At 35.3% G+C, this 27,093-nt stretch overlaps 1 protein-coding gene across 2 annotated transcripts in view; it reads left to right on the top strand.

Moving 5' to 3' along the window:
* CSRNP3 (cysteine and serine rich nuclear protein 3) overlaps nucleotides 1-27,093 on the top strand; it is a 159,227-nt gene that overhangs the window by 12,450 nt on the left and 119,684 nt on the right. The window contains exons 2-3 of one of the 2 annotated variants that reach the window (XM_084891605.1): nucleotides 2,538-2,702; nucleotides 16,292-16,378. In XM_084891605.1, coding sequence (XP_084747731.1) covers nucleotides 16,366-16,378 — 13 coding nt within the window. In that variant the 5' untranslated portion in view covers nucleotides 2,538-2,702; nucleotides 16,292-16,365. The remainder of the gene's footprint in view (nucleotides 1-2,537; nucleotides 2,703-16,291; nucleotides 16,379-27,093) is intronic. The other variant, XM_084891606.1, reaches the window with a different exon arrangement.

Here is a 27,093-nt window from a genome sequence, read left to right on the forward strand (position 1 = left end):
GATCATAATTTTTATCTTTATCTTCTTCCTCTTCCTAAAGAACCCCCTTCAACAATTCATATAGTTCTGGTTTGGCGGTGATGAACTCCTTTAGATTTTTATATTTGTGAAGCTCTTTTTCTGGCCTTCGATTCTGAGTGATAGCTTTGCTGTGTAGAGTATTTTGGTAGGTTCTTGCTATTCATCATCTTGAATATTTCTTGCCATTCCTGTCTGCCTGCATGGTTTCTGTTGAGAAATCAGCTGACAATAGTATAGGTGCTCCTTTATAGGTAACTATCTGCTTTTCTCTTGCTGCTTTTAATATTCTCTCTTTGTCTTTTGCTCTTGGAATTTTAATTATGATGTGTCTTGGTGTGGTCCTCTTTGGACTACTTTTGTTTGGGGTTTTGTGAGCTTCCTGGACTTGTAAGTCTATTTCTTTCACCAGGTGGAGGAACTTTTCTGTCACTATTTCTTCCAGTATGTTCTCGGTATTTTGCTCTCTCCCTTCTGGGACTCCCATAAATTCTGATGTTGGTTCGTTTGAAATTGTCCCAGAGATTTCTTACACTATTTTCAACTTTCTGGATTCTCTTATCTTCTTGCTTCTGTGGAGGAGTGTCCTCTGGCTCTTTATTCTATTGTACTTTATTCTCCAGCATATAAAATAGTCACTGGTACATGATGAAAGGTCAATGGATGTTTGCTGAATAAATAATAAATGGTTCCTAAACAAAGGGCACTAAACAAATATTTTTTCTATTGAATGGCATCAGTCACTGAACAGCATTTAGATTCCCTTTTGCAACAATCTGAACTGAGATAGACTAAAAGAACGAGTTAATTGGCATTCAGAGTTGAGACTTTCAGAATACATTGAGGTAGAGGCAGGTCTGTCAGAAGCCAAAACCACATGTGAGTCGGGAATATGTGGAAGCAGAAAGCATAGGAGGACCCCGAACAAATATGTCCCAAGGAAATGTAGCTACCAATATTGAGGGAGACTATGCTCTGGACTTGAGTACAGGTACTCCCTTTGGCCTAGACATGCATCTCTTGTTCACCACAGTTCACACTACTACCACCTACTGTCTCCTTGTTTGTGAGACCATTCTTTATTGTGCCTGTGATATCATTTCCCTTAGGGTGTAGAAGTACTTCTTCATACCTTTGTTACAAATAACAGTAGAAGAGCCTTAGCTGGTTTGGCTCAGTGGATAGAGTGCCAGCTTGTGGTCTGAAAGGTCCTGAGTTCAATTCTGGTCAAGGGCACATGCTAGAGTTGTGGGCTCAATCCCCAGAGGGGGGGATGCAGGAGGAAGCTGATCAATGATTCTCATCCTTGATGTTTCTATCTCTCCCTCTCCCTCTCCCTTCCTCTCTGAAATCAATAAGACATATTTTTTTAAAAAAATAACAGTAGATAAAAGAGAAAACTAAGATAACTCCAAGGTTTTATTACATCTGACCCTGTTCACTCATTGAGGTTACCTGCATTATAGAGTTTGTGTTTGCAACTGCTGATCACTCTGTGTCTATGAAGAAATTATTCTTCTCAGAGATTTAATGACTCATCTAAATGGATATTAACATTTTTAAAAAATTCAATGGGATATCTCTGCCTAGCTTCCACTGATGTATTGATACAGAGAGTGAAGAGATTTAAAAAAACATTTTACCCAGTAAAAGATTTAGGGACTGTGGTTTACCCTATATGTAATGTATTGAGCCAATCTCTTTGGCATACGACTCAAGTATTCCCCTTAGCTCTGCTTATTTGCCTGGAAACGTGATAAGGCATCTAAATTCTGCAGGTATAGCCATTCTTAACAACCAATTTGATTTTTGATGGACAAAGAGGCTCAGGAAAGTAGATGTCTTTGTACCTGAGAAAAAGGAAAATCCAAGTAAGACACACGTGCTCTAATCAGTATGCTCTGGGTGTGACAGCATGCAAGTGAGTGATCTATTTTGTTCTGAACTCTGGCTCTGTCAAAGGCAGTACATGGTTTACTAGAACAAATCAAATAAATGTATTTGACTCCTGTTTTGATGTTTGAAAACATTAAATCATATTGCCTTATGCAGCTCTCTGATTCCACATCTTTAATTTTGACTTTTTCTTATAAAATACTGTTGTCAGATGAGAATGCAAATAACAATCAGGATAGAATTGTTTTCAATGCTTCAAACATTATGGACAAGATATTTTCTGCATGGATATGATAATGTGGTATATGTAGTTCAAAAAAATAACAGCCCCAAAAGATTCATGGACACAGACAACAGTCTGGTGAGTGCCAGAGAGAAGAAGGTAAAGGGGGTGGAGGGTAAATTGTTATGGAAGAAGACTTGAGATGATAAACACACAGTACAATACATAGTACAATGTATTGTAGAATTGAATACCTGAAACCCCTATAATTGTATTAACCAATGTCACCTCAATGAATTCAATAAGAAATAATCGCAGCCACCCAACCAATTTGGAAACCATGAGGATGCAGTTAGTGGTCAAGTATTTCAGTGCTTGGTTGTCCCTGTTTCTGTTGCAGGTACATGTGACAGCGCTGCAGCGATGAGTGGAATTTTAAGGGGGGAGTGTGAAGAAATTGGCAGATTCTGTTCCACTGTGCAGGAATCAGATGATGAAGTTTTTAGCTGTGACAGTGCTGACAGTGTTGACAGTGTCAATCCATCCACCTCTAATCATTTCACTCGTGAGTATCAGAAGCTGTATTGCAGGTTGTACTCCAAATTGTGGTGTAGGGTTGATTCTTGGAGTTTTTGTATTTATCCACTGACTTTTATCTGCTCCAAAGTTGTTTTTTTTTTTATCATACTAGACTTATTTGCAAAACATTGTATCATTTTGGTTAATATAGTCTCAGTAGTATACTTCTGTCCATCTCTATGGAGTGAGTATGAGAGGCAGAAATGAGTCCAATCCAAGATAAGCAGATAGCAATTGAAAATGATTTCATATGTGCCTTCAGCTTTCTGAAATAGATCCATCTTTTAAAACCTAATCAATTGAGATCCTTTGAACTTCTAATATTAATGGTTAATGAATTGTGGAATTCTTATGATACTGAATACAACAGATTTACTTCATGGGTGAGAACATGATGTTTGTTCTTAAAAGAAGGCTGCACTGAAATCAAAGCCTTGGAAATCCCTGAGATTCTATAAATGTTTGGACACTGGTGAACCTCAGACTCAAGGCCAGGTTCATGCACTACAGTAAATGACGCTTTCTACATGTGTATTCTTTTCCTAAGCAGTCACTGTGAAGAACATTATTTAGCTTAGTGTGGCATGTTCTGACTTAAAATGCTAGCCATTTCAAATGGCATTCCCTGCACGCATAAACATTTGAAAGAGGTGAATTCTTTCCAATATCTCCATGTCCATTCAACTCCAGTCATTAGGGGAAAATGGATTTCCAAATTAACTTTAAAAGAGTTAACATCATGCAAAGCAAAATTAAATGAGGTCAATAAAAACCCCGTAATGCCACCCTCATAAGATAATGGATATAAATTTCCTTTTGAAGCTGTTCCATAAGTAAAGGTAAAAATGATCCAACACAAAAGAGAATGTTGTCGTCCCCCACTCCCTGACCCCCACATAATAGTTTTTCCCCCCTAACATTTTTATTGGGGGAATTTGTGTTTGGGGTTTTTTAACTCACTAAAGCAAACTGTTAAAATTCACACTGAATGCCCAACCAGCTTGGTTCAGTGGTTGAGCATCAACTTATGAACCAGGAGCTCACAGTTCGTTTCCCAGTCAGGGCAAATGCCTGAGTTGTGGGCTCGGTCCCAAGTACAAGGCAATCAATTATCCTCTCTCATTATTGATGTTTCTCTCTCTCTCTCTCTGTCTCCCTTCCTCTCTGAAATCAATAAAAATATATTTTAAAAAATAAAATAAAATAAAGTAAAAATTCACACTGAAGCTTATACAGCCTGTCTCTGTGATCCCTGAAATTCCATTTTCACTTCTTCCTACCCCCCAAGATTCAAAAGTTTGCTTCTATTCATGAATTCTTCCTCATCACTCTTAGACATATTTAGAATAAAAGTAGGTATAATTTGTAAGAATATTTAGCTTTTATATTATTTATATTTTTGATAAAATAGAACTTATTTTTTATGAACTTGTGGAAAGTATAAAAAATAAAAAGCAGATAAAGGGACACTTGAGAGAAAAAAATAAAACAATAACTGTTTGGAGAACAAGATTCTCTAGTTACATACAAAGGCTATTAGCCAATGGATTTTAGAGGAGTGGGTATAAGTTTTGTTTGAGATGTACCTATAGCCTTTGGCTCCTTCTGCAAACTGACTGTAGTCTTGCAGAGGGCACACATCTTGTTGTCACTAGTGGTGCTTAGAAGAGCACTGAGCAGTGAATGAGGCTTAGATTTCTTTATTGAGTGAATATATTAATTTTAGAAATTCTCATTTTTACACTTTTATTGACAAATAAAAATACACATATTTAAGATGTTCAACATGATGTTTTAATGTAAGTTGCATTGTGAAATAATTACCATAAGAAGCTAATTAACACATCCATCACCTCAGAGTTACTGTTTGTTTTTTTTGTTTTTTTTTTTATGGTAGTGGTGAGAACACTTGAAACCTATGCTGTGGCAAATTTCAAGTGTACAATACATTTTGTTTATAATTCCAGACAATTTTAAAAAACTGGCTATTTTTATCCTTAGAAAAGCAACAGTGTACATTTAAATCAAGATCCTCAGGAACACTCTATTCATTGCATTTTCCATGTACCTTGAAGAGTTTCTTCTCTAAGGCCAGGAGCATTGCAGGAGCTGCGTAGTGTTTTTTCAGGTATTTCCTTGTAGTCACTCCTGAAAAACATCATCAATCTAGACTCTGCTTCTGTAAGATACCACCTCTACTAGTTCAGTGCAGCATTTTTCACATACTGGTGTTTTTTATTTTTTGTAACTTCCAGCATGCTTACAACTTCTCGGGTGTCTAGGCCTCTCTGAAAGTTACGAATTGACTCTGCTGGAAAAATCAATTGCAAGACTTCTCTATGCAAGATGCCTATTGATTTCTATAGCTGTGAGTTCACAAAGTACCTATAATGTTCATTTAAACACCATCAGGTCTTATAATTGTGGTTCAAGATTCTTTCCAATGAAAGTGATGTTCTGGTGGTTTAAAACGTTGTAGGTCAGGCGCTTGTAATAAGCACCTGAGCAATTCCCTGTAAGGACAAAAGTTGGAGCAGAGAGTGGTTTTATCTTCATAAAATAAACTATTCAATAATTATTTTGATACCTAGTCATAACTTTTTTGGTCCATCACCATTATGAGAGTCTGTGGAGGAGGCGACATCTTGTGTGTATGGAGAAGTCAGACTAGCAAAGAAAACAGCTGCAATGTTTGATTAGCTTTTCCAGCACTGCTGTTAAAGTACATTTCTCTGTGAATTTTCAGTTTTGAGGGAACCATGTGCTGATACTCCTCTATAAGGAAAGGGAGATAGGCATCATTGAACAATTTGTAATTTAATGTTTGCTCAGAACTGTGATTGGGAATAAACAGTAGGGAGGAAGAGTAAGGAAGACTAGGTAGATGAAAAATGTCATCTATCTGTTTCTGTGGGGGATTTCTGTGACTGTGGGCTATTTTTAGCCTGATCTCCAATATAAAACCTTATTCTTTTATAAAGTTGGACAAATTGAGAAAGAAAACCAATTTAATTATATATTTTGAGAAGATCCAATGCTCTATAAGACAAAGTAAGACAAACAATAATAAAGCATCAACCCTCATTTTGAATTCAAATAATGCTAGAACTAGTAAGGCCTTTGAGAAAATCTAACCCGACTCTCTTATTTTACAATGTGAAGACCTTGGTTCAGAGAGAGTAACTTGACAAGAACCCAAATGTGAGCTAGCAGTAGAGGACTTGATTATAGATCCCTGTTGTCTCTGATGGGCCTGTTACACTACCGACTACTAAGGGAAGGGACCCACGTCATCAAGGGAAAGACATGCCTGTATCTTTTGTGCCAGCTTCTCTTAGAAAGGGAATGAATGAGTCTATCTTTTGATAAAGGTAATGGGCATCTTATCTCCTTTTGCCTTTTTTTTTTTTCTTCAGTTGATTTCCAGTGAAAGTGCTGATATCTCCTGGATGTAATATTGTGCCAGTGATAAGTTGATAAATAAATTCAATGAGCTAAAGAAATAGTAGACAGAGAAATTAATTGAGTGTGAATAAACAATTTGCTTTCCCCTTTCCATAAGAGACGGGGCAGATTGTTGAGACTTCCCTTGTATGTCACTGACATTGATGGAAATATCTTACAGCAAACATGTTGTTTTACATTTACATGAAGGAAATTGGTTTGTCTTGGTGACATAATGCTGCTTGTGATAAAGTGAAAATGTTACAATGAAGAGAAGGTGAGGCAAAATATGCAGTGTGCGTCTTTAATAGCAGCTAACAAATAGAGGGTTATTTTCTTTAATTTCAAAGTAAGATGTTTTGTACATTCCACTTTTTGCCTGAGGGGTGAATGAGCATCCTGGACTCTCTGGAAGTACAGATAATGATGTCTTTCCATTCTCTGAACTCCAGGATCCTACTTCGCTTGTTCAATAATTCAAGACCTCAGAAACCCACTTACCTTGTATTTCGATTAGAGTCACTTAGTCACAGCTTCTGATTGCAGAGAGTAATTATATTCCATTTGCTGACTAAGTACAGAATTGGCTTTTATGTTTGCTTATTTGTTTTAAGCCATGGAAAACTTAAATTTGGCTTTAAACTTAAAAGCGTAATTGGATTAAATTTCAAATAAAATTTTATATATCGATATAGTGAATCTAGAAAAACGTTTCTTGTTTGTGGGTTTTTAAAAATATATCTTTATTGATTTCAGAGAAGAAGGGAGAGGGAGAGAGAGAGATAGAAACATCAAGGATGAAAGAGAATCAATGACTGACTGCTTCCTGCATGCCCCACAAGAGGGATTCAACTCACAACCACAGCATGCGCCCTGACCAGGAATCGTACCTTGACCTGGTTCATAGGTCAATGCTCGACCACTAAACCATGCGAGCTGGGCTCAGCTTGTGTTTTTAACTCTCAGTTAACAAAAGAACAAACATAAAAGTAGTCTTGTTGGTGTTAATAATATTGTTTCACACATAAGTCAAGGGATAAGGCTCTCTTATTATGAGATCTGAAATATATCATAGAAAATCTTCCAATTTCCCACATCTACGATTTACTCAGGATATTCAAGGTGGAATTGATATTGAGGCAGTATTTCATAAAGAGCACAAGAATTAAAGTTGTTATTAAATATTAAAGATACCATCTTTACTTTATCACCAGAATATTTCCGTATGACAGTGTAATTTACTCACAAATATTCTGAGACTATTTGCATTTTCTAAACCTCTCTATAAAAATCACATTTTTTATTTTGGGGTCACCTAGGAGTGGCCATGGCCATAAAGAAACAATTGCCCAACTGCAAAATATCATGACTTGAAAAATGGATCCCAGTGAATTCAGATGATTACAATTCTACTAACGATTTTCAAAGTACCATTTGGCTTTGGTTTGAATACCAGAGATTAGTTGGCTTTATACTTGTTTATGATGGTAATGATGAAACCATAATGCCCAAAGCAAATGTCCTTGTGTTTCTGAAAAGATTTTAAAATTCATCATGCAGATCAGGCAATCTGATGTTTTCTGACAGCTCAAGGGAAGTATAATATATTTGTGAGCATGTAATACAGAAAAGAATTAAACCTGGTCCTGCTTTAAAGAAATAGAGGGGGAAAGGAGCCAGTTAGTGCTATTTCTGCATTGGCTGCAATATTTAACCATTTCACTCCAGTAAGTTACATGTTTATACTCTAAAACTGTTACTTCTCTTTTGCCTGAGAAATTAGGGAATTAAAAGGGCCTTGGAGTTGTGTATCATATGTTTATGTGTTCAGCTATAGTGATGATCTGGCATGAAATTGAATAATGAAATGTCTCAAATTTACTGAATTCCACTGAGAGTTAGGTTAGGGTTAAAAGTGCAGTTTTTACATCTAATGAAGAAAGAGAAATCATCATAAATATAACAAAATATAAGTATTTGCTTTTCTAACACAAGCCTACATGTAAAAACTAGAAAGTCACTTTCTTTAAATGGTATTTAATATTCAGGTAGGAAAGTGTTTGCAGTTAAACCTGAAATGGACACTGAATTTGTTGCATTTGTTTCTATCTTATCTCACAAATATTATACTAATGGAACAGTAATAAAGATTGATTTATATAATTTACAATTCTAAGAACTTGAATAGAATGTTATGAAACTTGTTTTATACAGTGAACTATGAAATCACTTTAAAATCCTTAAAGTGGGAGGTAGCATGACTACCCTTTCTTCCAAAAAATATCCCAAACTCTATGAAAATAATTTCCAAAGCACTGTGAAAGCTGGGGAAGATTGTTAGCCAGAGAGCCAAAAGCATTAAATATTTTTTACTGAAATGTATTAGTGGGTCCCATTGATTTTGACACATTGTTATTTTCAACAGACTAGCTTACTTTTTTTTTTTTTTTTTTTTTTAGCATTTACTAGCTTTGCAGCTAGAATATAGAAATGCTTGAAATTTAAAATTGCAGTTAGTTTAAGCTTCTTGATGACAAGGACTGTATTCTTTATTTTCCCTCCATTACTGAATGGTAGTAATCATAATAGCAAGCTTTATTGCATGCAATAATTTTGTCATCTGCCAGGCATTGTGCTAGATGCTTTGCACAAATTATTTCATTTGATTCTGACAACATTAGGTGCTAAATCAGTTTATTTTGATTGGCATGTTCATGACTTCTTTCCAGAAATCATTTGACTTAATTAATCAAATGATTTTTGTCATCATAAAAAAATGACAGGTGAACTGAAATAGGATAAATGTATAGAAATTAAAATTGTTGGATACAATTAGTATTTTCTTCAATAGGCTCAGATCCAAGGGAAAAAATTTTCCATGTCAGATATTCATGAAGTTTCCAATTTTTGCATATAATACTGCTAGTATAAATAAAACCACTTTTCAAACTCCCTGCACAGTTTTATCAACCTTTAAATTTATTAAATTAAAATTCAATATTTTAAGAATGGAGCACTGAGATATTTTGAATCAATATATTAACATTCTATGTATTACTTTGAAAAGCTAAATATATCAAATATTTTAATTATATTTCCCGGTCAGCATGGCTCAATGGTTGACCTATGAACCAGGAGGTCATGGTTTAATTCCATGTTAGGGCACATACTCGGGTTGTGGGCTCAATTCCCAGTAGGGGATGTGCAGGAGAGAAGAAGGGAGAGAGAGAGAGAGAGAGAGAGAGAGAGAGAGAGAGAGAGAGAGAGAGAGAGAGAGAGAGAGAGAGAGAGACAAGGCAAATGCTGAGAAGAACTTTTAATTCTCTGGGTGGATATTGCTTTTTACTTTTTTTTAGGTTTGATTTCTATTTTCTGAAGCTGAGCATAAAAGCACACTGACTAACATAGTTTGCATTTAGCTGTGCTCCTAGCACCATCTGTAAGAATTTATGCATTTCCTGAGAATCTGATCAATTCTAGCAGCAATTCTCTATTTTCTTTGTGAGATTAAGGGGCCCTGCAATCAATTTTATATTTAAAAGTTGGTTTCTGCATGAAAAAATTGTGGGCCCAGAGTCCAAAATTCATTCTGTGCTTCAAAATTGATTTCCTTAAATAATTCTCTTTCATGAAGACACATGAATTTTTATGTGGGGTCATAAATATCATATCACAGAATTTGTTTAATGTTTTCTCTCCCTCCCTCCCTCCTTTTCTCTTTTACTTGGATTTTTCTTTTTTTGCCCATTTGTCCTTCATCCATCCACATCTCTTGCTCTGGTAGGGAACTCTTATTGTCCTAACTTATAGTGTTATATATATATTTTCAATATCATATAATCATAGACAAACATATATACATATTCCCACAAATTTTTTATAAAAAATGGAGTATATCATATACATTTTAGGTCAACTTGATTTGTTACCTTAAATAATACCTGATGAAAATTATTTACATCATTTGTTACAGCTTTGTTTTCTTCTTCTTCTTCTTCTTCTTCTTCTTCTTCTTCTTCTTCTTCTTCTTCTTCTTCTTCTTCTTTAATAAGAGAGAGGAAATGAGAGAAATAGAGAGATAAAAACATCAATGAGTGAGAAACATCATTGATCGGCTGCCTCTACATGCACCCTACTGGGATCAAGCCCAAAACCCAGGTATGTGCCCTGACCAGAAATCAAACCAGCAACCTGGTTCATGGGTTGACATTCAATTGCTGAACCACACCATCTGGGCTGTTTTATTCTTTTTAATGGCTACACAATATTCCAAAGTATGAATATATCACATCTTAATCATTCTTTTCCATATAAACGTTCATTTGTTTCAGCTTAGTATTTATGACACAATGGAACAAGGCCATAATACATGTTTTTTTAAAAAATATCCTTACATACTACTGTTTTACTTTTGTGGAATAAGTTTCTAAAAGTGAGAGAATTAGCTTACTAGATATTGGTATCTTGTGTTTTCAAAAAGGGAGCAAAACTCATACTTCTACCAGTTTGGGGTACAATTTCACTTTTATCCATAAATCCCAAGAAATAGGTATTTATTTCCTCATTCATGAGATAAAATCTCTGCCCTCATGATGTTTACGTTAGAAATGAAAAATAATAATAAGCAAATATGTAAATAATCTGTCATAAATGGTCATAAATGTACTGTGAAGAAAAATAAAGCAGTATTTTAGGATATAGGGGTGGGGGTGCCTGTTTTATTTATTTATTTATTATTTATTTTTATTAAGTATGGTTAATTCTTTTTTATTTTTATTTTATTGACTTTTTACAGAGAAGAAGGGAGAGGGATACAGAGTTAGAAACATCAATGAGAGAGAATCATTGATCAGTTGCCTCTTGCACACCGCCTACTGGGGATGTGCCCACAATGAAGGTACAAGCCCTTGACCAGAATCGAATCCAGGACCTTTCAGTCCGCAGGCTGACGCTCTATCCACTGAGCCAAACCAGTTTGGGTAGGGGGTGCCTATTTTTAAAAAGATGGCCATCAGAGGCCCCTCCTAGGAGACTGTATTTTGATAAAGACTTGATGAAGTGAGGGAGTGGGCCAAATAATGTCTGGATTGGAAGGAAGTCTCTAGAAAGAAGAGCAAATGTGAGATGTCAGCAAGGTACCTGGCACTGTAAACAGTCAATAGATAAGGAAAAGAGACAAAGTCAGAGGTTACTATTTGGTAGTAGAAGTGAGAGATGAAGGACTTGTTGAGAAGTGGTCAGATACAGAATACATCTTAAAAGTAGAGCTGACAGTAGGTACTGATTGTTTGGATGTGGGTTTTAAGAGAAGGAGATAAACATAAATAATTCATGGGCTTTTTAAATTAAACTTCTATTTCATAAGAATTTTAGATTACTGCAAAAGTTGCAAAAACAGCACAGTTAATTACCATAGAGCCTTTGCTCAGATTCCCCCAATGTTAATGTCTATAATAATAAAAGTATAATATGCTGATTAGACCAGACAGCCAAACAAACTTCCGGATACTATTCTGGATGTCCTTCCCGACCAGGCTTCAGGGAAAGGATTGATCTTTAGGTTGGAGAAAACAGTTTCTCCATTATAACAGGATTGAAGGCTGACTACATGGATAGAAATATCAAGGATATATAGGATATAGTGGTGAGAAGAGGAAATTGAATCATGGTTCTTAAAATTTTTTAGAAGCAATGTCATAAACTGAGAGAGAGGAGATGGGAAGAAATGTTGAAGAGTGGAAAGGAAGCAAAGATGCCTCTTTTAGTAATATCACAGAGTTGCAGCATGTATTAATAAGGGAAATGTGATAAAGTGATCAGGGACTCACTTGAAGGTCTTTATCATATATCAGTAGTTATACCAATATTCTACATTTTCTCTACTTACAATCATCTGTTCAGCTACTAGGAGTAAGTTCATATATGAAAGACAACTGAACTTAAGTAGGTGATTTTATTGTTGTCACACTGATTTGAAGGAGAGAGAGAAAGGCCTTGGAGGTGAGTGTATGTGTAAAGGAGAGTCTACCATGTTGAACGATGGACCCTCAATTGAGTAAGGGGGGAGGTGTGAAAATGAGCAGCATGAGTGAAAAATGTGTAGAGGTCAATAAGCTTTTTTGTTGGTAAAGTATATGATCTAAACAATTTGGAGACCATTGTTGCAAAGGTTATTAAAGGCTCCCTGTGCCCTGCTGATCCTGTTTGTTCTTACGATGTTCAAACACTTTTTCAATCCTTTTAGGATACTCTGTCTAGTCAAGATTGCACCTCTTCTTGGTTCAGTCTTGGTAATTTACAATTTTTTGATAAATGATACGCTTCTTTGGGTTTTTACATTTTTACTTAAATGTTCATCTAAAATTCTTGCAAATTTCCAGTTAAATCTTTTCCTATGCCTTTACAGAGATATATCTGAACAATTTTGGAGAATTTTTTTTTTTTTTGCATTTTCAAGCACAGTTGATTGAATGGAAGAACACTATGGTGACCACCTGTTATATAAATAGCCTATGCAGGACTGCATTGAATTTATTTTAATAGCTCCTGTCCACTTTATTGAAATAGGATGACTAAGTACTACTGTCATTTTAGACACTTTTTTGGTAATGTTTTATTATAGCTCAACATGTTAGGGAAAAAATGGAAATTCATTTTTTGTTTGTTAAATAAGTAAATTGGTGCATATATTTTGATAACTGCACTTCAGCATGTATGAAGGCATGAAATTAGAATGAAATTGTTACTAATGAAATAATCCTAAATAGAGTCAATGATTGTCAGTGGGTCTTATTCTCTTAAAAAATGAGGTCAGACTTTACATTTCAGATTCATCATTCCTGCTAAATTTGTTTGCTCTAAGTCCTTTGCTTTAGTCTGGAAGCTGTCCTTCAGAGCGAATGATGCTTTTGTTGGTTGCAGGCATAATAATGATGCAATGCTATATTTTGAGATGCAGTAACAAATGCAATTAAACTATTATACTGAACTTAAAAATCTTCTCACCACTTTAGAAACACTGAATAGCAATTTGACATTTCTTCAGTTATGTTCATAGACTGATATGAGAGCCATGCTTTCAGTCACATGTAGTAGTGATCAACTGGGCTGGGGAATCTCAAATTCTGTGATTCTGGAACTGGGTCTCAGAGCAACTGCTAATGACCTAGATATTTTAGCACCTAGCTATCTTAAACCAAAGTTTATTCTCAAAACCCCAGTATTTGTCAGGGGGAAAAAAACAAAGATAGGAGTGTTTCAAACAAGTTATATTTCCTCAGGGTTAGTCATTAAATCATCCACTAAAAACAACACAAGCTGAAGGTATAGCTCACTCCTGGCTACCATTGAGATGTGACCTTTAATGACCTCAGTGAAGTCTAGCATGACTATTGATTAAGATATGCCAACACTGATCTACTAAAGATGCCCTTAGAGACAATGTTGATAAACATGGAAGACTGACTTGAGCCTTGCCATTGTGCATGGCTACTGGAACTAAGGGTGATTTGCAATAAGGTCCAGGGGCAACCAGGAAGCCCAGGGGCCCAGAACAAGAAGTGATGTTCATCTCTCTCCAGCCCTGCAATATTGCAAGAATTTCTAAAAGTGAAAAACTGGTTTTCAGGGAATTGCTCAGTTGAACCCATACAGTAGAAAAGAACAGGTATGAACCATAAGTGTTAGGTGGACATTTTAAATCATACCACAGGTTCCTGTATGTTTTCTTTTTCATAGAATTCATAATCAGAAACTGGGGTTCTTTTGATGAGCACAAAAAATGTGTGAGGACAAATAGCATTACATCTACATTACTGTTCTTAGTATTTTATAAATGTCACCCTCCTTGAATATTTTTCATAGTATCTGGGATGGTAATATGTATCCACAAATCTGTCCCTGATATCACTTGTCACTGTTGAGACCATCCATGGCACCAGGGTCCCACTCAAGTAGTGATATGACAGGCTATGCTGGGGTTATCCAACTCTGGTTGGGACCACCCCATAAACATAAGTTTCTAAGAAAATGACAATTTCCACGAATCCTGTGTAATTCCCACTGATGTGCCCAAAAGTCTCGTAAAAGAAAAGGAAAAGCCCTTAGATCTAGGGGTTATACCTCTACAGAGCCTGGGTCTCAGAGCAAGTGCTAATGACCCAGATATCTTAGCACCACAACTCTTCAAATTCTCTTTCTCAAATGTGTATGCACAACTTCCTCACAGTTTCACACAGCTAATGCCTCCGAGTCACATTCCCAGAACCAAGGTGCTGGATTGGAATGGTTTCCAGCATCAACTATGCACACTGTGCCGAGTACTAGCATCCATCCTCACAGCCCCAATACTTGGAATTTTGCATTAACTATGACACATTCTTTCAGAATTCTTCTTCCTTTGTGATGAATTTCCTCCCAGGGACTTCACTGGCTTCAGTTAGGGTCAGCTCTGACCATCAGATATATTTTTAAATCTTTCACCTTCCAACAAGTCAGAGTTTGAATCCTTTTTTCCTAACACTAAGAGTTCCTCTGTGTAAATTATAGGCTAAATAGAGGTATATAAATTTAGATCACTAGATTTCTCAATATTTTTGCTTTCCTCAATAGACTACCTTAAATGCCTACATAAAATGTTTTATTTATTTGGTGATAAAATACAATTATTTTTTTATCTTAATTTTAACAGTACATAGTAAAAAAAAATCTTAATTTCTTTAGATTTAGCTACATATCACAGATATGTAGTAGTAAGTTTTCTTATTTGTAACATAGGGAAATTGAACTAGTAGCAATTTCCCCATATTTTTATAGTAGCAAAAACTTATTTTGAAGGGATAAAATTTTAAATGATATCTCAACAGGTGAAAATGATATTTAAATAGTAGAATTAATTTTCATTAACAAGAAATGGTTTCAGATTACAAATGACATTTATAGATATATGTAATGCAGTATGTAATTTATTTTTAGTACTTTGTAATTTTTCAAATAATATTTTAATGTTTGTATTTAATGGGCGCATTATGAGAAGGTATATATCTATTAGCATGCTTATTTGTTGATTTTTAATTGCTTGACTTGCAATCTCATGATATGTATCAGTAACAGAGAAGGCAGTAAGTTATATGCTGAACTATTCAAAGTGAGTGCAGTAGGTAATGTAAGTTATTGCTTCAGTGGTCTTTACATGCCATCAGAGTTTTAAGATATTTAAAAGAATGATACTGACATCAGTATAAGTTGCTTACTGAGGCTATTTCTTCATTCAAGTAACCGATTTATGCCATTCCTACACCAGCTATGGGTATTGGCTATGATTAGTGATAGTTGATTTCTGAGGATTGTATAAAGACAATAAATGAACCACACTTCTCAAGGATCTCTACATCATTTTTAAGGGAAATTTTTACATTGAATATGGACACAACCTAACATATTAGAATGGAAAGTTTATTAATTCATTAGAAAACTAATTATATACATTTTAATCTGGGAAAGTAAAAGTATAATTACTACCATTAAATTATTGCATTAATCATTGTGAATTACGGCACTGCGATTTTAAAAAACAAGATTTTTCATAAATTATATTTATGTTAAAGAATTTTATGTTTAAATTATGTTATTAAAGTCTAAGTTATCTTAAAACCTGAACATACAAATATTTCAGTTAATTTTAGAATTAGATTCATAACTGTAAGTAAACTCCAAAAATGTAATAAATATTCATTGTGATTATCATCACCTAAATAGCTGTAACATTTTGGTTCATTTTCCTTGATTTTTGTGTGTCTCGAAAATATGAATCTTCTAGAGACTTAAATCTAGTGTGATTAGTAAGATAGAACTTTAATTTTTTTGTCCATAGAAATATTTTATTAAATTACTGGTAAATAAATGAATGAAAATGGTTATAAATTATTATAAATTTACTGCATTCTTCTAGAATAGATATTCTTTCTGCACTAAATTATGTATAGTATAATTATTTCACACTATATTTAATGCCTTATTTATATTCCAAGCTTTCTATTAATTTTCTCTAGGTCATATTTACACTTTGTAGTCAGCTTTTACTGTTTGAAAATATAACATATTGAAACAAATCTCTTTTTTTTTTTTTTGAAGGAAAAAATAAGGAGATATCAACAGACTAAAAAGATGTTTTCAGAGGCATAATCTTCAGGAAGATACTGGCATTCATGAGATCTCAAGGTTAGCAGTTCATACATTATTATTTTCATGTTTTTACAGATCTGAGATATAATTGCATAACTGTTCTAAGTTGTTATTGCCAACATGTAATTATATAATAAGGAAAATGTCCTTATTTAAAATACACATTTTTAACAAAATATCTTCAAGATTAAAAAAATCCCTTTATACCATAAATGTATTATTTGTGCAATTGGGGATGGTTATAAATATTTGCTTCACTTATTTGTTAAGGAATCTACACTGTAATAGCAAATTTTACCTTTCTATTGTATCTTTGGCTAAAGCATATACACATCGCTTAAAAATAGCTAATCATATCAATCCTTCTAAAATTCTTTGAATCAGATTCCATGACTTTCCCTTAGTTCAGTCAAAAAAAGTTGTGCCTTTGTTAGACATGTGCCTGCAACAAAATGACAATATAAATTAGCAAATGAATATTTAAGGATCTGTTCTAAGCTCTTCAGAGTCATGAATCTGAAAAGAAAAAAAACAAAATAAGCCTTCTCTTATTAAGGAGCTTATAACAATAATACACTAATGAAAAATATTCACTTTGAAGTTTGAATTATCATTTAGGTTAAGATGGTTCATTCTAATGGATGGCTTGAGAAAGTGGATGATTTCTGACTTCTTTATACTGTGGGACCCAATATCAAAATGTTCATAATTTTAAATGAAAATATATTGATGAACTTTGATTTTGATTGCTTTAGTCAAGCTTCTTTTCTGTGTCTGTATCTTTCATCATGGATCCAAAGATGTATTCATTCACATTTGTCTGGAATTTACCATATGCAAGGCAATAGGCTAAGTGTTTGATTGTTTCAAAATGAGTTAAGATATGGTTTTTGTTCTCAAGAATTGTCCAACCATATGTTACTCAGACAAGTTTTATTATTAACACTGGAAGCCCGGTGCACGGATTCGTGCACTGGTGGGATCCTTTGGCCTGGTTGCACCCTCTCTCAATCCAGGACCCCTTGAGGGATGTCAGACTGTCAGTTTTGGCCCAATCACCACAGGCCAGACCAAGGGACCACACTGATGAACAAATTCATGCACCAGGCCTCTAGTCTCACTTAATGATAGACAAACATATAAATTAACAATACCTCTGCTACGCCCACAGCCAATCAGAGTGAGTATGCAAATTAGAAGGCCAAAGATGGCCACTGACCAGCTGCTCCAGGCGCAGAGTGGCCACCAGGTGGGGCAGGATGCCTGCTAAGAGAGGGAGGACAGGGGGCGAAGGGATCTACAGGAGCAGAGTGCTTCAGCAAAGATAAGACTTCAGACTCCATGAGTTTGCAATGAAGACTGGCTTACTCCAGCTGAAGTCTGCAGCAAAGATGAAGATAACAGTCTGCAGCAAACATGGCAGACTCTGGCCAGAGTCTGCAGCAAAGACAAAGAAAGCAGACTCTGGTCAGAGCGAAGGTCTGGGTCCTGGGTGCCAGAGGAAAACCGGTGCTGGAAGCCAAGGGAAGGAAGGCTTATTGCATGAATCTCTTTGTGCAACCAGCCTCTAGTATGCATATAAGATATCTCCACAAAGAAAATACATATTTTAAAAATGATAATACATTTACTACATGTACATAAAATATTATCAAAATGTTTGCAATAAAGAAATATACAATTGAATCTGGGTTAGTCCATTCACATATGAAGCGGGTAAAGACTATAGTTATTCTTCTGTGTAAGGGTTGGGGGAAGGAATTGATTCATTTTTTTAAATTGAATAAATATTACAAACCTAAAGTAGTTAAGGATTATTTTGAGAACACATACATATGATACACGGTGCTAGGAAGGTTTTTTATTTTGTTTATTTGTGTGTGTTTTTGTTTTTGTTTTGTTTTATCATTAGTCTTAAGAGAGCACTAATTGGATTGAAAACAGAAAGGAACTATTTAAATACTACCTTATTCATGTGGTACACTAATTTTTTTAAGGACATATGTCTTCCTTTGTATACTTGATTTACTAGAAGATATATGGAGATTTGGAAGTTAAAGTATAGCAATCTGTTGGCAATCATCAACAAATGAGTTGTCAAGTTTCCTTTTATGATAATCTGGTTGAAAGCATTCTATGAAACATTGGGTGCTAAGTACAGGAGTCTGGCGATGTTTATGGCCCAGAAAACCCTGCCTATACATAAACTCACTGTATAAATTAATATTATCTTAAATGTCACTCAGTCTTGACTACTGGATAGAATTGAAAAATTTAGCCAATTTGGTAACAAAAAAAAATAGTTAAATCAATTATTTTTCACTGTTAATAAGTCATTGTAAAAGAAATATCTAGTCATCCAAATAAACACAATTTGGTTTAGAAGGTCTCAAAATCTATTAAATATTGAAACCCCTTCAATCTTTCAGAAGTCAAACATTCTAAATAGTATATTACCTAAAAAAATAAATTTCTAGTATTGGAGGAGTATCAAAAGAATTATAAAGTCAAGGTCAGAGGGCCTATATTAATTAAACCAAAGCAGAGAGTGTTTTTTGCATGTTACAGCAAAAAGAAATGGTCAGCACTGCATGGTTGACCATAAGAAGTAGTGTCTATTTAGGGAAAACCAAAAGAAACTTAAAAAATGAGAAATACAGGGATGTGGAGGAAGGTTATGGAGACAAAGACGACTTCTCAAGCCATGCCACTATGTCAGAGATTTCTTCTAAACCAAAGTTAATTCATTCATCTGGAAACTTCGAAGGAAAGAGCTAAGAACTCTTGTTTAAGGGTAACTAAAACAAAAGCATATGCTTTCCCTGAAGTCCCCCTTGCTTTCGTCCTCCCTATATTTGCTTTACAAAATGCTAAACTCAGGAATCGTTTGTAAATTTGTGTCACAACACCATAAACTTTTCCAAACAATGACTCTTCCATTTTCTCACAAGCCATCACCCACAAAGAGATATCTTTGAATCTCACATCACCTGGTATGGTGATGCTCTGAGTAGTTCCTCCTTCTCTACTTTTTTCAATAGTTCTCCGGATATTTTCTGGCCATTCTCATTCTTCTATCATTTTTATAATGTACCTAAACCAAGGTTCTCAAACTGAGCGCTATTGATATTTTGATCAGATAATCCTGTCCTACACTGTAGGATGTGTAGCAGCATCCATGGCAAGACGGGTCAGTTACTACTCCACGCTCCCCAAAATCTTTCCAGATGTTGCCCAATGTCCCTTCAGGACAAAATTGTCTCAAGATGAGAACCACTGATAAACCCTAACTCCCACAATCACGATAAATGTCTACTCCATATCAACCACAAATCCTCCTAACACCCACAGCATCTTCCTCTCAATTAAAATTCATCTGAGACACTTTAGGTTCCAGCCTTCCTTGTTAAATTAAAACTGACTTCTGTTTGGCCATCTGTGTGCTTTGAGTTTCCTTTTATTTGCTTACACCTGACCTAGTATCTAAAATGTGCCTTACAAAATAAGAAGAGTGAATATAAAATCAGTGTGAAAAGGATTAGGGAAAAAGAATTAAAATGAAAACACGAGATGAAGTCAGGAATGGTGTTAAGTTACACATAAAATTAAATCTTTTTTTCTCTCAGGTTTTCTTGGAGATCCTTCTATGGTCTCCAAATCTTGCTTGGAATTGAGCTTGGACATGAGCCTTTACATTTCTACAGCCTGTCCTTCCTTACGTTATACATTCAACCTTGAATCCAAACTATAGGGAATCTTTTCTTTTTCATATCCAGGCACATTGAATGTTACAGGAGCAAATATACCAACTCTGCAGATTCATGGTTTTTCTAATCTGAGTTAGCCTCTCAATGACATTCACTAATCCTTTCCCTCTGACTGTGGTCAGCCACTGTTTCAAACGTTTATCACTCCACCTCAGCCATCCAGCCTCGCCCTTTCGCTCTCGGTGCACCTGCTATTTTAAAAAGAAAATTGAGGTCATTGTGTGGAAACTGTTTGTGCATCCTTGCGATCCTCTCCAGGATCAAATGGCTACATCTAACAACATTCTCACTTTCTTTCCTCCCATCTTACGGGATCAGGTGCCCTTCCTGCTACTGAAGGCAAAGGCTGTGTTTTATTTTATTCCCTCTTACTGAGGCTGAGGCTTTTGCCATTAGTTATTTTTCTTTCTGTCCTTTATCTTCAACTTTTCCTTCTGTGCTAGCCCATTTCCTTCAACCTATACACATTCTCCAAGCTTCTATCCAAAAGAGGAACTCGACAAACAAAACCAAGCTGACCTCTCTCCCCTCTGGATTTCACCGCCACTACCATTCAATTTCTCTCCTCTCCAACTCATTCAAAGTCTCCAGAGCAGCGGTCTGCCAGCATTATCTCCAATTTCTAAGATTCAGTCACCCCCTCAGCATAGTGTGATCTGATTTCTAACCCCATTTAACAGAGCATGCTCTCTCTAAAGGCACAGATGACCTGCAGTCCTTATCATGACTAGCTTCTCTCAGGGGTATTTGACGCTGTTAACTTCATTTTTCTTCTTTCAATCCCCAGGCTGCTGTGCCACCTCTTCCTCTTGGCTGATTTCACACCTTCTACACCCTTTTGTAAAGGCCCCTTTCAAAGGCTCTTCTTTCTCTGTTCTTTCATAAAGTCGCGGATCACAAACTCAAATATGATTAGGTGGCAATAGGTAATATAAATGAGTGGAGACAGCTAATTGAAAACAATATTCTATAGGCCAAACAACATGCCCGCCAAAGATCTTTTACTCAAATGACTTCCCAGAGATCTACCCTAAGCTTATTGCTCATCTATTCTCCCTGCTCTGCCTGGTCAAGTAGAGCCACTCTTATGATGTTATTATAGTATTAACATAGATGAGATGACTCCAACCCTGTTCTTCAATTAAGCTAAGATGGACATATTACAGCACAAAAGTGAGAAGTACAGATATCGATTCCCCACCTATTTCCCCCTCATTACCAATATTTTCCCTCATCACCAGTACCCCCCACCAGAGAAGTACATTTGTTACAATCTATGACCTACAGTGACACATCAGAGTTTACTGAGGATTCGCTCTTGGTGTTGCACATTCTATGGGTTTAGACAAATGTATAATGACATGCATCCATCATTGTAGTATATTATACAGAGTATTTAGACTGCCCTAAAAATCCTTTGTCCTCTACCTATTCATCCCTCCTTCATACACCCTAACACTGACAACTACTGCTCTTTTTACTGTCTCCCTAGTGTTCCCTTTTCCAGAATGTTATATACTTTGAACCATATAGTATACTAGTGTCCTGGTGCATGAAATTTGTGCACATTAAAAGGAATTAATTAAAGGAAATATTTTAATATTGCTATTTGCCCTTTCTCTATAATAGAGATGAAAGAAAACTAGTAAAATGTATATGAAAATCTTCCTCCTGTCAGAGTCTGGGGCGCACTGCGGGACCCCGAGTCAAGTCCCCGTCCACCTGTGAGCACCTCGAAATCACACAAGACCCAGACCCAGTCAAGCCCTGCAGGGCAGGCGGTGCAGCCTCAGGTTCCCCTGTGCAGCCTCAGGTCCCCCAGCCCCAAGTGTGTGCTAGGGCGTGAAGGTGTGACAACCATTTGCATATTAGCTCTTTATTATATAGGATAACCTTCTCAGATTGGCTTCTTTCACTTAGGAATATGCATTGGTTGCTCCATGTCTTTTTGTGACTTAATAGGTCATTTTTTGTAGTGCTGAAAAATGTATCATTGTGTTCGATGTACCACACTTTATTTATCCATTCATCTACCGAAGAACATCTCAGTTGCTTTCAGTCTTAGAATTTAGGAATAAAACTTCTAGAAACATTCATGTATAGTTTTTACCTGGACATAAGTTTTCACTTCCTTTCAGTGACTACCAAAGAGTGCCATTGATAAGTCATATGGTCAGATTATTTTTAGTTTTGTAAGAAATCACCAAATGGCTTCCATAGTGCCTATACCATTTTGCATTCCCATTGGCAATGAATAGGTGTTCCTCTTGCTCCACCTCCTCTCCAGCACGTGGTGTTGTCAGTGTTTTGGATTTAGGCCATTGTAATTGGTATGTAGTAGCATCTCATTGTTTAATTTTCATTTTCCAGATAACATATGATGTGGAGTGTTTTTTCTTATGCTCATTTTCTATCTGTATATGTTCTTTGATACGGTATCTTTCACCCATTTTAAATTTTTGTTGAGTTTTTTTATATATCTATATATTTTATTGATTTTTTACAGAAAGGAAGAGAGAGGGACAGAGAGTTAGAAACATCAATGAGAGAGAATAATCGATCAGCTGCCTCCTACACACCCCCTACTGGGTATGTGCCCACAACCAAAGTACATGCTCTTGACCGGAATCGAACCTGGGACCTTTCAGTCTGCAGGCCGACGCTCTATCCACTGAGCCAAACCGGTTTCGGCTTTGTTGAGTTATAAGAGCTATTCTTTGTGTATTTTATTTTGCCAAATTTTTTATTGAGTTGTTTTACATTGTTGAGTTTTATGAGTTCTTTATAAATATTCTGGATAAAAATCTTTTGGGAGATGTGCAATTTGCAAACATTTTCTTTCCCATCTGTGCCTTGTTTTTTGTCCTCCTGGCCATTTTCACAGAGTAAGATGAAGTCATATTTATCAAATTATTTCTCTGATGGGTATTGGTTTTCATGTTGTCTAACAGCTTTTTGCTTAACTCCTCATGGTCACAAATTTTTCACCTATTTTTCTCCTACATGTTTAATTTTATATTTTACATTTAGGTATATGATTGACTTTGAATACATCTTTGTATAAGGTAAGAGAATGAAGTTTAGTATTTTGCATTCAGACATCCAATTGTTCCATCACTGTTTTTAAAAGATTATCTTCTCTTCATAAAATTGCTTCTGCACCTTTGTCAAAAATGAGTCATGTTTCTGTGGGTCTATTTCTGGCCTCTACTAATTCCCATTATCACACTGTCTTGATTACTATAGCTTTATAGTAAGTTTTGAGATAAGATAATGTGCATCCTCTTCTTTTTAAAAATTTCTTTGGTACTCTAATTCCTTTGCCTTGTCCTACAAATTTTAGAGTCAGCTTGTTGATATCTCCAAAAAATCTTGTTGGGATTTTGATTAGAAAATTGATATATATTAAAAATTCTCCAAATTCAACTTAAATAAGAAAAGATAATTGAGAAAATATTCATTGCATATGTAAGATAAAAGTGGTTAAGATTATTAAAATGTAAGGTATTAGATATCACTAAGAAAATATCACCTCTGTGATTAGGCCTTGTGGTAACTTCTTATGAAAGAGTTTCTGATAACCTGTAAACCTGAAAGAAAATACTCAACATAACTAGTAATAAATAATATTTGATATGTAGTCTATAATAATAAAAGCATAATATGCTAATTAGACTGGACAACTGAATGACCTTCCAGACAACCTTCTGGATGAAGCCAGGGTTGCAAGTGCTGAGGCAAGCCACCGTGGCTGCAAGGCCCAGGCCCCTTGCACAGATTTCATGCATCCGGCAGACTTCTAGTAGTCACCTATTTATATAAAAGCCTAGGTGACCTTTACGACAAATGACTGGAATGACCGAAATGGCCGGAAAGACTGAAATAACCAGAACAACTGGCCATTATGATGTGCACTGGCCACCAGGGGGCAGACACTCAACTCAGGAACTGCCCCCTAATGGTCAGTGTGTTCCCACAGGCAACCTCCCGCTGGTGAGTGGTGGCAGACATAATAAAATAATTAAATCATTAGGAATCTATACAGTGTTGCTCAGTGGATAGAACATCAGCCCACTCTGAAGAGTCACGTGTTTGACTCCTGGTCAAGGGCATGTACCTGGCTTACAGGTTGCAAGTTCAAACCCCAGTCCCATCCGGGTGCCTTGCAGGAGGCAACCAATTGATGTGTCTGTGTCACATTGATGTTTCTCTCTCTTTCTCCCCTCACACACACCCTCCCTTTCACTCTTTCTAAATCAATGGGAAAAATATCCTCAGGTGAGGATTAACAACAACAATAAAATCTATTCAAAGTAATAATCTGAGATAGTTAAAATGAGGAAGTTTCCAGCAGCATACTCTCAAAGCTATTTTATAGCCTCCCTTTTTACTTACAGAACAGCTTGTACAGTGTGATGCTATTAAATCATGTATATGTATAGAAGGAAGGGGTGATTATGTAAATGAATATGTGTATGTGTGTATGCATAAAAAAGTGGTTAAGCCTGGGTGGTGAGGTATAGATTTAATTTATTGCTTTCTTGGTGTTTTCCAGTAGTCTCTAAATTTCCTGGAAACACATCTTGGTTTCATGCCTTTGTGCCTTTACACAGATACTTTTTCTGGTTGAAATGCTCTTCTTTTCGTCCTTCCCTCCCTTTTCTTTGCATCATTAAATCCTCTTTATTTTTAATTTTAAAAAATTATTAAATTTGTTGGGATGACACTGATTAATAATAAAATTATACAGGTTTTAAGTATACAATTCTGTAATACACATCATCTGTGTATTGTATTGTGTTCACCATCCAAAGTCAAATCTCTTTATATTGAAAGGTTTAGAGCCCCCTCCAGAAAGTCTTTTCTGAGCTTTTTTCAGATTTTAGCATCTTGTATTTACTGTCTATGAGATAATTGATCACTTTATTCAAATTATCTATTTGCATGTTACCCTTCCCTCAAGACCAGAGGCCTCCAAAATATAATGCATATAACCTGTGGGATGAGCAAGCATATCTTTCAGAAGTATAGCATTTATATTTATGTTTTTTCATCATTTCTAACTTCTATTTTTAAGAATTCTCATAATTTAGATACCTTGTACAGTAAGTACAAGTAGTAGTAGTGACGTGAATGCAAAAACATTTTGTTACTGGTAGGAATGTACAATTTAAAATGGATGAATACCATCACACTGAGGCTTCAAAAGAGCAAGGAATACAACATTTCACTTTGCTGAACTTAACTGAGATTAAATTTATTAAATTCCTACACACTTTTATGAAGTTAGCCGCAAAGTGATTTGATTATGGTGGAAAATAAACTTTGATTATGGTGGAAAATTACCTTTCTCTCATTTATTAAACTCAATGTGTACGAGAGTTAGAGGGAATTTGAGAGAAAGGAATGGAGAAGAAGTCTATTCTAAAGTAACTTTCATGATTACTAATGGTTTTAAATGGTGAGGAATAAGAACAGATGCATGCTTATAGCTTCCCAAAGTAGCTAAAAGTGCAACATTATCACAGAGTAGAAGATCTATGAGGATTTATAAAAGGGAGTATACATTTTCAAAGCTAATGAAATTTTGATGATAGTGTATGTTTGTTGACCTCAATTCTAAAAGCTTATAACTTGAAAGTCCTCTAAAAATTCAGTTTTCAAGAAGCTGCCCAATTTATATAGCTTTGGGATATCTGTCAATCAGTTCCACTACCAATATGATAGGAAGGGCCAGAGGTCTAAACCAGTAGAATTCCATTCAAATAAGTTTGATTATCTTATAGAGAATGACTCTCCTAATGTTAATTAAGTTTAGTTCATTCCAGTCATCTATAATTCTAGACAAAGAACATAGGAAAAATATACAAAAGTCATATTTATGATTTTTATAAGGCAAATAGATAGACAAATGGAATAAGTAAAATGTTTCCAAGCTGTTTTGGTGGTGCTTTTAGGGTAAAGTTGAAAGTAATAGCTAAAAATATCCCTGGATGATGGAAAACATATTCCTTTTCTAATTAAGCTTTTTCAAATGTTATGAGCATGATGAATTAGGAGGCTCTCTTGGATTTCTTTGCTTATAAATCGTTATAGCTCGATGTTTTCCTGCCCTTTATTTTAAGCAGAGCAGATTTTATTAGTTGTTTCTTTAGGCTTTCAATATCAAGCCAAATATAAGCATCTAAAAATTTGTGTTACTTTTGAACAATTTTGTCCTACTCTAAAGCATACATTTCCTGAACAATGTTATTTTTATTTCACTCATGATTGCCTTTAAGAATCTAAATAAATGTATATATGGTTTGAGATATTTCTCATATGGCCTAATATATTAAGAAAAAAAATAAAACTAACAGATGGAACCTATTTCAGAACACCTTTAACTATCTCTTAGTACTAAAGTTATTTTACTTCTCAAAATAATTTTTCACAACAGGATAATATGATATGATTTGAACACAAACAGTTACGGAAATGTCTTTAACATAGGTTTGATTTCTAATTGTCAGTATTCATATAACCATTTCTTCTACATCCAGCAGTGGTGGTGACTTTATCTTTTTGTTAAATACAACATAAATTATTAAGTGTTTAAAAATTGGCTGCTATTTTATGCTTTCTTTTACTTCTAGATATTTTATTTTTTAAGCCTTTAAAGACAGAAATATGGCATAAAAAAGTCAACAATACAAAAGTACAATATAAATAACATATCATAATATTAAAAAGATATATTTTGTTTGGCCATTGTAGTTTGGCTCATTTCCAAACTCTCCCTCTTAATTATTATCACTCTCGTCTAAGGCTGATTGAAGAACTATTCTGCTTTGAACTAGATTTTTTCAGTGCTGTCCATAGCAACAGCAATCTCTTACTTAGCCATCTCCACTTGACAATCTCAGAGTTTAAAGGGCGCAGCAAGTGCTAGCATGGGCCAAGCTGCCTCACACTTACATTGTGTGCTATGTGTTAAAACTTCTA

Source organism: Pipistrellus hanaki, assembly GCF_964339955.1.
Source record: "Pipistrellus hanaki genome assembly, chromosome: 8".
NCBI lineage: Eukaryota > Metazoa > Chordata > Mammalia > Chiroptera > Vespertilionidae > Pipistrellus > Pipistrellus hanaki.